Below are 14,046 nucleotides of genomic sequence, written 5' to 3'. Positions count from 1 at the left end.
CCTTCTTATTTGCATTTGCTAGAAAAGCCTAATGCTCTAGTGCTGATACTATGTCTATTCATACCGTAGTTCAGTATTTTCACTCCGCTGCTAGATGTGTTCTATAAATGTGCTTGAATCAATTTATAGGCCCTAAAAACTAAGTCCCTAAAAAGTAGCAAGTATGTCTACATAATTTTTATAGTATCCAGAATTGGTACAATGTATATACTCAGTTAATAAATGCTGTCTTACAATGATAATGGACACAGAGACTACATCTCCAAGGCATTCAATACATACCCAACTAAGTTGCCAACATCAAAGATAGCCCGACTGCAATTCAGAAGACAGTGTCTCAAGGGCAAGGAAGCTATTATTTCTAAATGTTTTTAACGAGTTTTATACTTTTACAGCAGATGGAGCTGAACTTCTGGTATTGATTAAACATGGACAGTGTTTTCAGATGACCTAGAAAATTTATTTAGTAGAAGAATACAATGTGTTCGGAAAAATTCCACATGGGAAGCACAAATGAGGCAGGACACTCCTTCTCAAACTGGCAATTTCCCTGACTGCAACGAGGTACCCAGCCAGCAACCCACAGGCGCTCTGAGAGAGAAGGTGATGGGGAAGGGGAGGAATGTTCTGGCAGTTCTCCGTTCAAACCTCCCTCTTGCTCTGATCCTGCAGGTGCAGTGCATTTTGAGGTGCAGGCTCCCTGAGTATTTGAAACTTAAATCCCACACATTGTCTGTTTTTTGTTCCCTGGACAACCACCCTCACTGCATGGACCCCTCGGAGAGTTAGGCATTATCAGGGAGGATAAAAAGGAATGTAAGATACAGAGTTCCTGCCCTCTAGGGCACGTTAACAATAGATTTAAGGCAACTAAAAGTATACAGGTGAAAATAATACACAATTGAATGCTAAACTTAATTCAAAGAAAGAAAAGATGAGCAGCAAGCAGAGTTACGGAGGAGGTAAGCTTTCAGCTGTCTTAAAGGATAGAGGTAGCCAGGAAGGAAGAACTAAAGAAGTTGAAGAAGCTAGAAAGAGGGCAGACTCTCTGAGTCTCCCTGCTCACCACCCCCTTTCTTTGCTTTGCTTACTCCAAGAAGGCCCTGGAGAGCCCCAAGCTAGATGCCCCTCCTATTTGTTCTCACAACACCCTCGTCTACTTCCCTCCCCCCGAAGCACTTGCACACTGCGTTGTAACTGCCAGTTTATTTATAATTCCCACTCGGTCTTAAACTCTGACAGGGTAGAGATTGGGTGTGTTTTATTGACCATTACATCTCCAGTGGCTAATACCACCCTTGACACAAGCAGAAGATCAATACATATTTGCTGAATGAATGAATGAATGAATGGGAAAACGGAAATGGAAAAGACATGTAATGAAATGGTGAGGAGCAGGCCAATTTGAATCAATGATTTCAGCACATATATATCGAGCATCTGCTATTTGCCAGTCGGTGTGCTAATGCCAAGAATCCAAAATTAAATAAGATATAGTCACCGAGCTGGTGTTTGATACGTTATAGAGACTTATTCTCCAAAGACATCTACCTTGAGCACAGGATTGAGATGATCTTTTCTGCCTAACAGCTGTCTGTAAATACTGTGCTAAAATAGACAAAAATGTTCATATTTTAAAAAGAAGAACAATGTTTGACCACGTGAGGCACATGAAAGCTTATTGTAGGAGACATAGAAATGTCAAGAAACTATCATACAAATACAAAACAGTACTGAAAGTAAACTGTAATATAAAAAAACTGTAAACTACCACACACTATTAATGAATGCTACCACACATAAGTGAAAGGCATGAAAAGAACAGAGCAAAAGATATTTAAGTCAGACAGCAAAGGAGGCTTCCAAGAGAAGACAATGAGTAAGACTGAGGAGCAATTAAGTGAGAAAGAAAAGGAAAAGTCCCTCCAGGGAGAGGAGGGCACCGTGTATGAGACATGATGCCTTGTATTCCTCACAGGTTCAACAGGGCTGTACCCCAGACCTTATCGCCCTCAGGTCTGGGAAAGGCTGGGGGTGGGGGGGGAGCAGGGAGAAACAGGCTGAGAATCAACAGAGACAGCAGGGGCCAGATCACAAGGTCTCTGCAGGCTTAGCTAAGGAGTTTCAACATTGTCCTAAAAACTATGTGAAGGTATTAAAGGACTTTAGCAAGAGGGCTATTAGTTTTAGAAAGACCATTTCGGTTAATTTTTATAAATTACCCTGGCAGTAGTGTTGACAATGAACTGGAGAATAAGCAGACTAGCAGCCAATAACAGCACATCTTAAAAGGGGAATGAGAACACAGTGCACGCCTTTACACTCGGAAACAGTTGGGGATGCCTAACTCTTCATTTGAAACACAGCTGAAGGAAAGATGGGCTCAATGTAACCAGCAGGACCCAGAGAGTCCTGGGGCAATCTGGAATAATTATTCTAGCTACAAGTCACCTACTGCAGGGGTCCCCGTCCTCCAGGCCGTACATCGCAGACCGGTACTGGTCCAGGTCTGTTAGGAACCGGGCCACACAGCAGGAGGTGAGCTTGAGTGCAATGTGCTTGAATCATCCCAAAACCATCCCCCCAACCTCAGTCCATGGAAAAACTGTCTTCCACGAAACCAATCCCTGGGCCACAGTGGCTGAGGAACACTGACCTACAGGACTCTTTGTACTATTTGATTAAAGAAATTTAACAACTTGAAAAGGTCAATAAACATGTTGATCAAAATTATGGATGCCTTGAAGCTGAGGGGGCTACTCAATGTGTTAATTTTTTTTAAAGATTTATGTATTCATTTTAGACAGAGGAGAAGGAAGGGAGAAAGAGAGGGAGAGAAACATCAGTGTGTGGTTGCCTCTTACGCTCTCCTACTGGGGACCTGGCCTGCAACCCAGGCATGTGCCCTGACTGGGAATCAAACCGGTGACCCTTTGGTTTGCAGGCCGGCACTCAATCCACTGAGCCACACCAGCCAGGGCACAACGTGTTAAATTTAACAGTATTTTAAGCACAGATCACTATTCCCTGTAGAAACCCCACTGAAGTACAGCAAACGAATGTTAGAAGATACAGAATGACAAACAAGAGAGGCATGAAAAGATGGCAAAAGTTTAGCAGACAGGAAACAGATGCCAAATGTCTACAGGTGGGAAGCCAATAAAAAGCAAGCCAATTCTTACTGCCGAACTCCAGAAATGAAAAGCACCAGCTATCTCCTGAAAACAGGAGGGCAGGGGAAAAGTCTACACATTCTTGCCACCGCAAGCCATCCAGAGCTGCCCTGCTCCTCCCTGGGGAAGACTCAACGTTCATTCTCTAAAGATGTGCAATCAGACTCCTGACAGCTGCAGGTGGGACTGAGCACAAGTACTGGAAACAGGACGTTGTGTGAAAACTTGCACTCCAGATTGGTGAGTGCATTAGTCCCCCTGCTACTTGTGAGCTCCCAGAATGCTGCTGGTACTAGATCCCTAGGTAGGAGATTGTTAAGGTTCTTTTCAGTATGTTTTGGGGGTTTTTTCCAGCACTTAAAAATGATGTGCCGTCCCTATGGCATTGATGGTTTCTGATGAGAAATCCATGGTCATTCAAACTGTTTTTCCTTTGTAAGTAAAGTGTTGCTTCCCTTGTGCCGCTTTCAAATTTTCTTGTCTTTACTTTCGAGGCATTTGACGATGACGGGCCTTGCCATGGATTTGTTTTGTCCTGTTTGGGATTCACTTCTTGAATCTGAAGGATTATGTCTCACCATTATTTCTTCAAATAATTCTTAGCTCCACCCTCTTCTTCCTCTTCATCTACAACTCCAATGACATGAACATCAGAACTTTTGCTTTTAGCCTCATGGATTCCTGAGTGCCTGTTCATTCTTTCCCCAGCCTATTTCTCTCCGTTCAGATGGGGTAGTTTCTATTGTTCTATACTCAGGTGGCACTATTTTCTCTGTCCTACCCATTCTGCTGTTAAGCCCATTGCGGGTTTTTTTTCCCTCTTATTGATTTGTTCATTCTAAAGTCTCCATTTGGTTTTCTTTATACCTTCTGTTTCTTGGCTGAGACTTTCCATTTTTTGTTTGTTTCATGTGTGTCTGCAGGTGCCCAATGAAGTGCTGTTGTGCGGGCTGGCTTAAAACCCTTGTCAGACGACCAGCCTCTCTGTCAGCTCCGTGGTGGGGCCAGTGGACTGGCTTTTCTCAATGATTTTCTAGATAAACCTGGACATTTTGAATTTTGTAGTATGAGACTCTGGATCTTATTAAATGTTTTTTTTATTATTCATTTTTTTTTTAGAGAGGGGAAGGGAGGGAGAAAGAGAGGGAGAGAAACATTGATATGTGAGACATATATAAATCAGTTGCCTCTTACAACTGAGGACCCAGCCCACAACCCAGGCATGTGTCCCGACTGGGAATCAAACCAACGACCTTTTGGTTCACAGGCCAGCGCTCAATCCACTGAGTCACACCAGCCAGGGCTAAACGTTTTATTTTAGCAGTATTCCCCTGCCAGCAATCTAATGGGGAGGTGAGATAATGGGTTTGTTACCCGCTGGCAGAGATGGATGCTCGGTTCCCGTTCCGCCTTCACTGACAGATAAGGGAGGAAAATGGGACTCCTGGTTACTGCAGGGCGGGGGCAGGAGTTCCAGCTCTGCTGATGCCACCTTGGCTGGGAAAGACAAAGGTGCCTCCTTAATACTCCTCAGGGGGCCTCCCCTGGCATCATGTGCGGGTGGCTTCATTGCACAGGGCAGTGGTCAAACCCGAAATCTCCACCAGGCTCCTCTGATACTTCCCCAGTGGGGAAAAGAAGGGAAACCTCTTTACCCCAGGGAGGCTAACACTCCAGGCTCCCCAAAACAACATCCCAACAGGGGGATGCAGAACCTGGCAAATATCAAAGTTTAGGTGCCTCACATGACTTTTGCTAGTGGTGGTGAGTAGGGCCAACATTTTTCTGTGCTGTTTGGCTAGAGTACAGTGGTTATTGTCTAGAAGTTTTCTGTCTGGCTAAGCTGCTCCTTCCCTAGTCCTCTGGCTAGGAGGAGCAGGCTTTCGTTCGGTTTGTTTTTGTTTGTGCCTGCTGGCCTTTCCGACTTGTCCATTTCCCCAACATCTAGCCTGGGGTCCGTCAGGCAAAAGAAAATGCAGGGACTCATCACCACACAGTCCGCTGGGTCACCAGCCAGTTCTCCTTCCACTCTCCGCTTTTCAGAGACTTTTTATGTTTGTTTTCTATAGAATGTCCAGGGTTTCGGTTGCACTTAACAGAAAAATGGGAAAAAAGACTTCAACTCTATGTTTCCAAAAGCAAAAATCAACATCTGTAATTTAGCATCATTAAAGATACTAGGTAATTTCCCACTGGACTACCACATTTTCTCCTAATAATTTTAGTGGCTACGCTAATGGGACACATTAAAATTGCCAGGATCTGAAGAGGGAGGATTTATTTGTGGTCTCCTCCTGTGTGGAAGGCTGAACAGAAATATTTCTGCCCGACTATTGAGGTAAAGGACAAATTCCCATTAATCCAGTCCGACTCCGTGTTCCCACCTGGAGCAGAGACCCAGACACTGAAGCTTCTGGGGTCCCAATGAGGGCGGTTTTCCCACGCGTCACCTAGAGAATCCATCTGCACAATCTCCACAAACTTCCTCAATCATATTATAAAAGCAAATAGAAACTCATATTTTTCCCAATGGCAAGTCAAACTAAGAACTCTGCCTGGTAAGCATCAAATAAAGTTGGCAAGCTATCTCGATTACAAAATCCTAAGGTACTTGACATAGTAAATAGTGACAGGTTTAGAAAATATGTGGCATTTTGTTTTAGTTTTTACTTATTGATTCGAGAGAGAAGGAGCGGGGCAGGGAGAGGGCAAGGAGGGAGAGGGAGAAAGAGAAACATCAACCTGTTGCTCCACTTATCGATGCACTCATTGGTTGATTCTTGCATGTGCCTGACGGGGAACCGAACCTGCAACCGTGCGTTTTCAGGATGACGGTCTAACCGACTGAACTACCCTGCCAGAGCTTGTGGCATTTCTTGCAACGATGACTGATAAAGCACCCTACTGAAGTTGTTTTTCAAGGAGTGCTCGTATTTGGGCAATCCAACTGCAACAACCTCACTAGTTGATCCTGGGAACACTACACACGCACCCACATGCTGGACGACTCTCTGGCTACGCACAAATCAAAGAGTTAACTGGACGAGGGGATCGCATGTTGGCATATAACTCTACTGTTCAAGCCAGTATTCATCCTGGCCTTTAAAAAAAAACCCTCTTTTTTAAAAGGGATGCAAAACCAGCAGAGTCCCAAGTGCCCGTTACCCAGCTCCTCCTAACGGTGACATCTTACGTCACTACAGCCCAGTGTGAAAACCAGGAGCTGACATTAGCGTGCCGCTGGTTACTAGCCTGCAGACTCCTTTATCCTTCTAAAGTAAGTCACACAGCAGTGAGCGTCCTCAGAAACTCTCCCGGCGCTCGGACATCCAATCACCAGTCAAACTACAAGACCAACCCAGACCAATGGCTCAACCGAAAATCCCCTATATATAAACAACCCTTATACACACAAGCATATGCACACCCTATATATGCATACCTGTCGCACACAAACACAAAAGTTTGCACCCACACGTGAGCAAATACATACAGAAACAACAGCAATCCATCCTTCTCACCCAAGTATGATTTTTCCACTAATTTCTTCTTTCCCCTATTACTACATGAAGATTATGTGAAAATGAATGAGGGCTAAAAAAAATCTTTAAAAATTACATAACGTAAAAATCCAGACAGTGCTTGAATTCCTTCTACAGTATCCCCACCAATGATCCTTCAGCCCTTTCTTGAATATCTCTAATGACATAAAACAAATAAGATGTGAAGAAATCCGGTCTGCCTTTGGTCAATCCTAATTCTTAAAAGGTATCTCCAATCATTGGCCAAAATTTTGACAACTTCTACTCATTTGGTTCTAGTTGAGTCCTATAAGGATATTCACAAACAAGTCCCATCCCTTACTCTCTTGCTCCCAGGAACGCCAGGCATCCTGGTTTGTCCAAGACGTTGTTCTGGCATAATTAGTACCTCCTCTCACCCTCAAGGTTGGAACAAAACATTATATAGTCCCCTGTATACGACATAGTCCTCAAAAATATAACCATCATACTTTTTTTAAAAAGATTTTATTTTCATTTAGAGAGAGGGGAAAGGAGGGAGAGAGGGAGAAAAACATCAATGCTAAAAACAAACATCAACTGGTTGCCTCTTGTTTGTGCCCAAGCAGGGAACCAACCTGCAACCTAGGCATGTGCCTGACTGGTTATTGAATCAACGACCTCTCACTTTGTGGGGTAACGTCCAACCCACTGAGCCACACCAGTCAGGGCCACCACATGTTTTTTATCAGGTTAGCCATCACTCAGTTTCAGCTTTTCTGTATAGACTTGGAGGGCCTTTACTAGCCTTATCATTCTTGATTCTGAATGCACAACAGTTCACTTATAATCCAAGAGCCCTAATGCTTAAATTCCTTGTTGCATATATATGCTTATGAAGGATTTCCTAATCCCAGTTAAAGAACAGATAGTCACTTACTTGCCTTTGAATACTAGACCAAGTTACAGCTATGGAATTATGGTCCATCTGAGCAAAGCATCTTCAACAGTGGTACTAGGTAGCAGTCTCACATTACACCAGTAGGTGTCACTCTCTATATAATACAGTATTTAAAGTTACAGCTTCAATTTATTCATTAATTATTGAGTGTCCCTATGGGCCAGTCATGATTCTAGGTGCTGAGAATATAGAGATGAACAAGAAAGACACAATCTTGTTCTCAGGAGCATATGGTCTAGATATCAATGAACAAATCTACTTTCTATATCAAAGCTTATAAAATCTCCCTGGCTGGTGAGAGTGTCATCCCAATTTGCCAACGCACATCCCCAGTCAGGGCACATACAAGAAGTAACCAATGCACGTATAAACAAGTGGAACGACAAATCAATGTCTCTCTCTCTTTCTCTCTCTAATCAATTTGTTAAAATCCTATACCATCCTAGAGAAATTTTATTTTCCAAATAGAGAATGCTCAAAATAACTCGTAAAGAACAAATACCACTGTAATAAAACAGAATCAGAGAAACCGTGTTCTGCACAGGCTAGGCTAATGTATCCTGTGTACTTCTAGCCATCTGAATTTATTCAACAATTCTCTGACAAACTTCAAGTTTGTAAAACCCAAATTTTAGGTATTCCTCAGTACAGTGGATAGGAATTTATCTTTAAATACTAGGCAAATTTTTAAAAATCTACCTATTCATGTTCTTGCAAAATAGAGGCTATGTTATACATCTTAAAAGATTATTTGCAAAGCTTAATTCCCATACATATTTGCTTATCTCTACTCAGAAAAGTTAAATGCCACCTTCTAAATAACCAAACACATTTCCCAGGTGAACACAGTAAAGACAGTAACGAATTATGCCTCAGCAAAAACTTTAGGAATTCCTCCACTGTCAAAAGTCCTTCGTTGAATAAATCAGGACTTCAAGGTGACTTACTCCTAATTAGAGAATAGCAATGAAAGGACACACTTTGTCAAAATAAACAGTCTAAGAGAAGGGGCAGGCACTGCGCATCAAAAAGTTTATGTGCCTGCACACACATCCAAGAACCTAGGAACTATTCAGTTCCTATTTTGCTCCTTAGTATCCTCAGTCTGAATGTTCTCCAAGTTGGAAAAGCTACAGAAAACATGGTTAAGGTATTATTTCCAGCTCCAAAGTCCTACTGCTTAGAATTCCTTAAATCCAAAATTCAGTCATATAAATTTATTTGAGAAAAAAATGATGCTTGTAAGAATTTAATAAGACACTGAATGCTGCATGTAATATCCAACCTAATGTTCCTTTTGGAATTCCTCAAACTTTGAATCACTGTCTAAATTACCTGAGATACACTGCATCTGTTCAATTTTAGCATGGAATCACGTGCATACGTTAGAACACAAGAAGTACTCACTGAACATTAAGTTACAAATGACCACTAAGGTGCTTCATAAAAAGCCATGGCTGGTGTGGCTCAGTGGACTGAGCGCTGGCCTGCAAACCAAAGGGTCACTGGTTTGATTCCCAGTCAAGGTACATGCCTGGGTTTCAGGCCAGGTCCCCAGAAGGGGGTACACAAGAGGCAAACACACATTGATGTTTCCCTCCCTTTTTCTCCCTCCCTTCCCCTCTGTCTAAAAATAAATAAAATATTGGAAAAAAAGATCTAAATTCATTTATGCCATATTAACATTGAAAGGTAAAAAAAAAAAAAGTTGATCGAATATATTTCAAACACAGTTTATTGTATATGGTTTTTAAATTACACTTGTAAACTCTCTAAGAGGCCCAGCACTGTTAATTTTTGGCTGAGATATCACCAAACTGGGGGGAACTCAATGGCAGATATCTCTGTTATTTTGGAATTTTTATTCCAAATATAAAAGTGTGTGTATGTGTTTGTGGAAGAGAGTCTAAGTGTATTTTTAAAAAGTATGACTTTTGCTCTGGCCATGGTGGCTCAGTTGGTTGGAGCATCGTCCCATAAACCGAAAGGAGGCAGGTTCGATGCCCGTTCGGGCCACATGCCTAGGTTGTGTGTTCGGTCCCTGGGTGGGGTGCACACAAGAGGCAACCGATCAATGTCTCTATCTCACATCGATGTTTCTCTCCCTCTCCTTCCCTTCCCCTCTTTCTAAAATCAATAAGCATGTCCTCAAGTGAGGATTTAGAAAAAAGGAAGGCAGGAAAGGAGGTAGGAAGGGAGGGAGGGAAGGAGGGAGGAGGGAGGGAACAGCTTTTGAAGTCACAAAGGTCAGGTTTGAATGCCCGACCTCCCCTGAATTAGCTACGTGATCTTTGGGCACATTACTTAACCTGTTTTAAACATCACTTTCCCACCAAGATGCAAATAACAGAGTTGTGAGAAGAATTAAATTAAGTTGCTTTATATAAAATGCCTAATACACGGTCTGGTGCACAGTAGGTACTCAATAGACAGTAGTTAAGAGAATGCCATTTTTCTTGGTGACTATTACCTTGACTAGACCAGTTAATGCTGAGCAACTACTGACTCCCCAGTCTTTGTAACCCACAGAAGGTGTGTCTTTACCCTGCTACAACCAGTTTAAAAAACCAAACCCCTGCTCGACTGAATGCCAACCAACGTGCGCCTTCTCCTTTACCTCCGATATATTTTGCATGACCTTACATGAATTGCTTAGATAAAAGCTTTTTCTCTTCTGCTTTTGTTATTTTAAAGTGCAGATGCATTTGAGTCATTTTCTCCTTTTGTTTCATATTCTTAAGATCCAAAGCTTCAAAGACATAATGTCAGCATGAGGTCGATTTATGACTGAACTCTTGAAGAGGCACTGAAGAATTACCTTGTCAATCACCCCAAGGACTCTGAAGGCCTTCAGCTCCTCGGCAGGGCTCCTTAGGTTCCAAGGGGGCCTTGAACTTAGTGATCCTGGAGGCTAATGAAAGATATCAAAGATTATACATCAATCAGGGAGGTACTTGAAGGAAGACTGCCTGCTGAAGCAAATGCCAGGCCAAAGGAAACTAAATTTATCATAAATCAGAGAATGGGAAGATGAAAGAAGTTTCTGTTTGTCTGTTAAAAAAATATCAAAAAATAAAGAAAATCAAAAAGAAAAAGCAAGAAAAAAGTTGCAAGTAAATAAATCATAACATTGAAAAAATTTTAAAAAGAAAACTTAATGAGCTGATAGCTTCTAGCACTAGAATGCAGTTCAGAACTGCTCAATTATAATGAAACTTTGTAACAAGTGGATAATGGAGCCAACAATCAACCACAGCCTTATATTCACCCCAGACGGCTCAAGAGTAATTTAGAACAGAGAACTACAAAACAATGTAATAACAGATAAACTTAGGCTGTGAGGGAACACAAGTCATTCTCTCTCATCATGAAACTACAGTCCATTTGTGTTATTTATAAATATATACTATGTATTGTAGATGGACTGGCAGATTGAAGTTCAACCAGAAGAACTGCCAATCATGGTGAAAAATCAAGAAACTCCACCATATAACAAATAATTGCTAAACCAAAACTTGTTTAAGTTGGAAAAGAGATCATTTACAGGAGAAAAAATTTTTTTAATATTTGAATATCTGTGATGTGGAAAGCTTAATCCATTAGCTCAAAAAAAAAAGTCTAAAAAGATCAGTGAACACAGAAAGGCATATTTCAGCACACATACAATAAAAGAATAATCCTAACTTCCCATCCATTGATCTTAGTTTTTTCCCATCAGTAAAGTAAGACATCAGACTAGATAATTCCAAAAACACCCCCATTTGGCATTTATAATCAGAAAGCAATGCTACATTAACCCCTACAGTAAAACGGTGATGCTGCAAAGGGGGACCAGAGACACAAGGCTTTACCTTTATTACATCCTCAAGGCAGAGCTTTTTGTTGTCAAAAACCTACCAGACTACCTAGGAAACATGTTTCCCCTATGAATGGAAGATAAATAACCCCTATTAATCAAACGTCATGAGTAACAGTAGAGACACCATTTTTCGTATTTCAAGTCCTCGGGCACACCAACATCACCAGACAGGAAGCTCCTTGGGACCAGGAAACATGGCTTATTCATCTTCATATTCACAATGCCTAGCATGTTAGCTGAAAGGAGAGAGGAAGGACAGAACAGAGAGGAAGGAGGAAGAGAGGAGAGAAAAAAAAGAGAGGGGGATTGCAGAAATGAAGTAGGTGTTATTTACAAATGAAAAAATTCACTGGTGATACGTTCTGCAAGCAGCACTTGCCCACGCTTTCCCTGTTTGCTTTGGTTTGTTTTCAGAGTGAGCAGGCAATACTGAATTCGATATGCCTGAAGAAGTGATGTTTGATTTTAAAAAGAAGACAACTTTTTAAAAAAGACTTAACTTGGAAACGTTGATGATTAACACCAATTGGACTGGATAATCATTTAAAATTGATTTAATTTATACTTCTAGGCAATGTTTCAAAGAATACTTATTTAATATTTCATGAGGTGCTGCGCTAGATGACATTAAAAAAAAAACAACAATACCTCTCTGCCTCCCTAAAAGCTCAAAATCCTAAATGTTTTCAGGGATAGAAAAAACATTTAGCAGGGGCTTTTAACAGACATATAACAGAAACAGTACCTTCTTTCTTAATTTACATCATTTCATCTTTATCCCTCACCATGCCCTGAGTGGAATACTTACAAGAACTTATAATACCCCCCCACACACACACTTTACAGATAAACAAAGGGAAGCTCAGCATAGTGGAGTGTGTGTGGTCAGGAAGAGCAGTAATGGAAGATCCTAGTCTAGACCTGACTCTATTGCCCAGTCTTCCTGCTACGCAACACGGTCTGACAATTAAAAATTAATTCCCCCCTACTCCACTCTCAAGAAAGAATAAGAACTACTCATGACTTTGGCAAAAGAAATGCTGAGGAAAGTTTATGGGGAAAAAAGAATATTTTCAGTGATGATTTACCCATGACGTCTTTGAACTACGGCCAGATGAGTCCGACCTCCCTCTCTCCTACGTGCACCTTCTTATTCCCTGATGTCGCTGGATCTCTCAGTCTCCAAAACAAAGTTATCAGTTATCCACTGAATCCAGCCATCTCAACAGCAAAGATAGCAAACTACAAAATCTCTACTGTACCTTTCCATAAATAATTACTGTGAGCCCACCATGTGCATTATAACTAAAAAGGATATAAAACGTCAAAAGGCAGTCACCAGCTTCAAGAAGTTTATAATTTATTTGAGGAGATAAGCCAAGTCCATGAAAAGTTAAATAACAACAGTTTCTTAAAAATATAAGACCACAGAGACAAGTCACTAGTTAGTGTATGATAAACTGGTCTCAGAAAGAAGTAGAACTAAAGGTGATTTCAAATGCTACAGAGAAATTAGGTTAGAAAATGGATATTACATATATCATTGGTAGCAAACTGGCCTTGTTGGGGAAAAACGGTCAAATTGTGGAACAGAGGAAAATAAAATATCACACTTAGGACCAGTCAGGTTTCATAGCCCTTGAGTGCCAGAAAGAAAAGTCTAACCTATATTATCCAGACTCCAGAAAATAAGTTCTTGTACAAGAAACCACCGACGAACACAGTGACTTAATAAGGCTACTTCTGCAAGATGACAATGGTGAGAGCGTAATGGTGAGAGACCAAAGGTAAAGTGATCGTTAAAGTGCGCTTCCTGCTTTCACCGCCTACAAACGTTTAAGATCAAAGGCGTGAACAAAGAAGGACCATGAAATGAAATCATCAATAAAAAATCCTATATTTCTTATAAGCAGCATTTAAATTGGGCAGAGTCTCTATAGATCTATTCCTTTTTCAGATGGCAAAACGTAATAGAAATCCACAGAATTTTAAGAACAGAGAGAGATCAAGTCCAACATTCTCCTTTTCTAATATGAGAAAACTGAGAAGCAGCAAAGTGAAGCAATTTGGGGAGAGGGGGAGGGAGGGAGGGGGAGCGAGAGAGAGGGAGAGATTCTTTGTTCCCCTGGGATTATATTAGCTTGGGTTGGAAAAGACCAGAAGTTTTTTCAAAACGACCAATCAACTCCCAAGTTTTTATGCCCCCTGGTTAGACTGACAGGCCTCTATGGTCCAGCACCACCCCCTGAACCCCTCAACAATTCTGTACTGGAGGGGGGAAGGGAGGAGTGTTAATCCCCTTGGCAGAGCAATGCCGTGATCCCCTGGACCGTGAAGCTATGGCTTCCTGGTGAGGTAAGCAGGCTTATGCTCCCTAGTTTATTACACTCAGTGTCTAAGTTCCTTCGCTCCCCTTTCCTTATTAATAATCAGCTAAATACCAAAGGTAACAGTTGTATTCATCCATACCAAAAGTAAATACAAAGGTCAAGGAGGGGGGAGAGGCAAGAATACTGGTGGCCCAATAATCTTCAAAACCAAAAACAGCAAATA

General features: G+C 41.4%; 1 protein-coding gene and 1 non-coding gene across 5 annotated transcripts in view; one reads left to right on the top strand and one right to left on the bottom strand.

The window, feature by feature from the left end:
- Positions 1-14,046, bottom strand: part of RPS6KC1 (ribosomal protein S6 kinase C1) — a 147,466-nt gene that overhangs the window by 50,137 nt on the left and 83,283 nt on the right. For 3 of the 4 annotated variants that reach the window (XM_024552435.4, XM_071220014.1, XM_053914516.2), the window contains one exon: positions 10,453-10,545. The exons of the other annotated variant lie outside the window; for it this stretch is intronic. In XM_024552435.4, coding sequence (XP_024408203.2) covers positions 10,453-10,545 — 93 coding nt within the window. The remainder of the gene's footprint in view (positions 1-10,452; positions 10,546-14,046) is intronic. 4 annotated transcript variants of the gene reach the window in all.
- Positions 5,359-5,493, top strand: LOC112299212 (small nucleolar RNA SNORA29). Its single transcript, XR_002974238.1, has one exon. It is a non-coding gene; the product is annotated as a small nucleolar RNA SNORA29 (small nucleolar RNA).

The sequence above is a fragment of the Desmodus rotundus genome, chromosome 12, assembly GCF_022682495.2.
Source record: "Desmodus rotundus isolate HL8 chromosome 12, HLdesRot8A.1, whole genome shotgun sequence".
NCBI lineage: Eukaryota > Metazoa > Chordata > Mammalia > Chiroptera > Phyllostomidae > Desmodus > Desmodus rotundus.
This window is presented reverse-complemented; position numbering and strand designations above follow the sequence as displayed.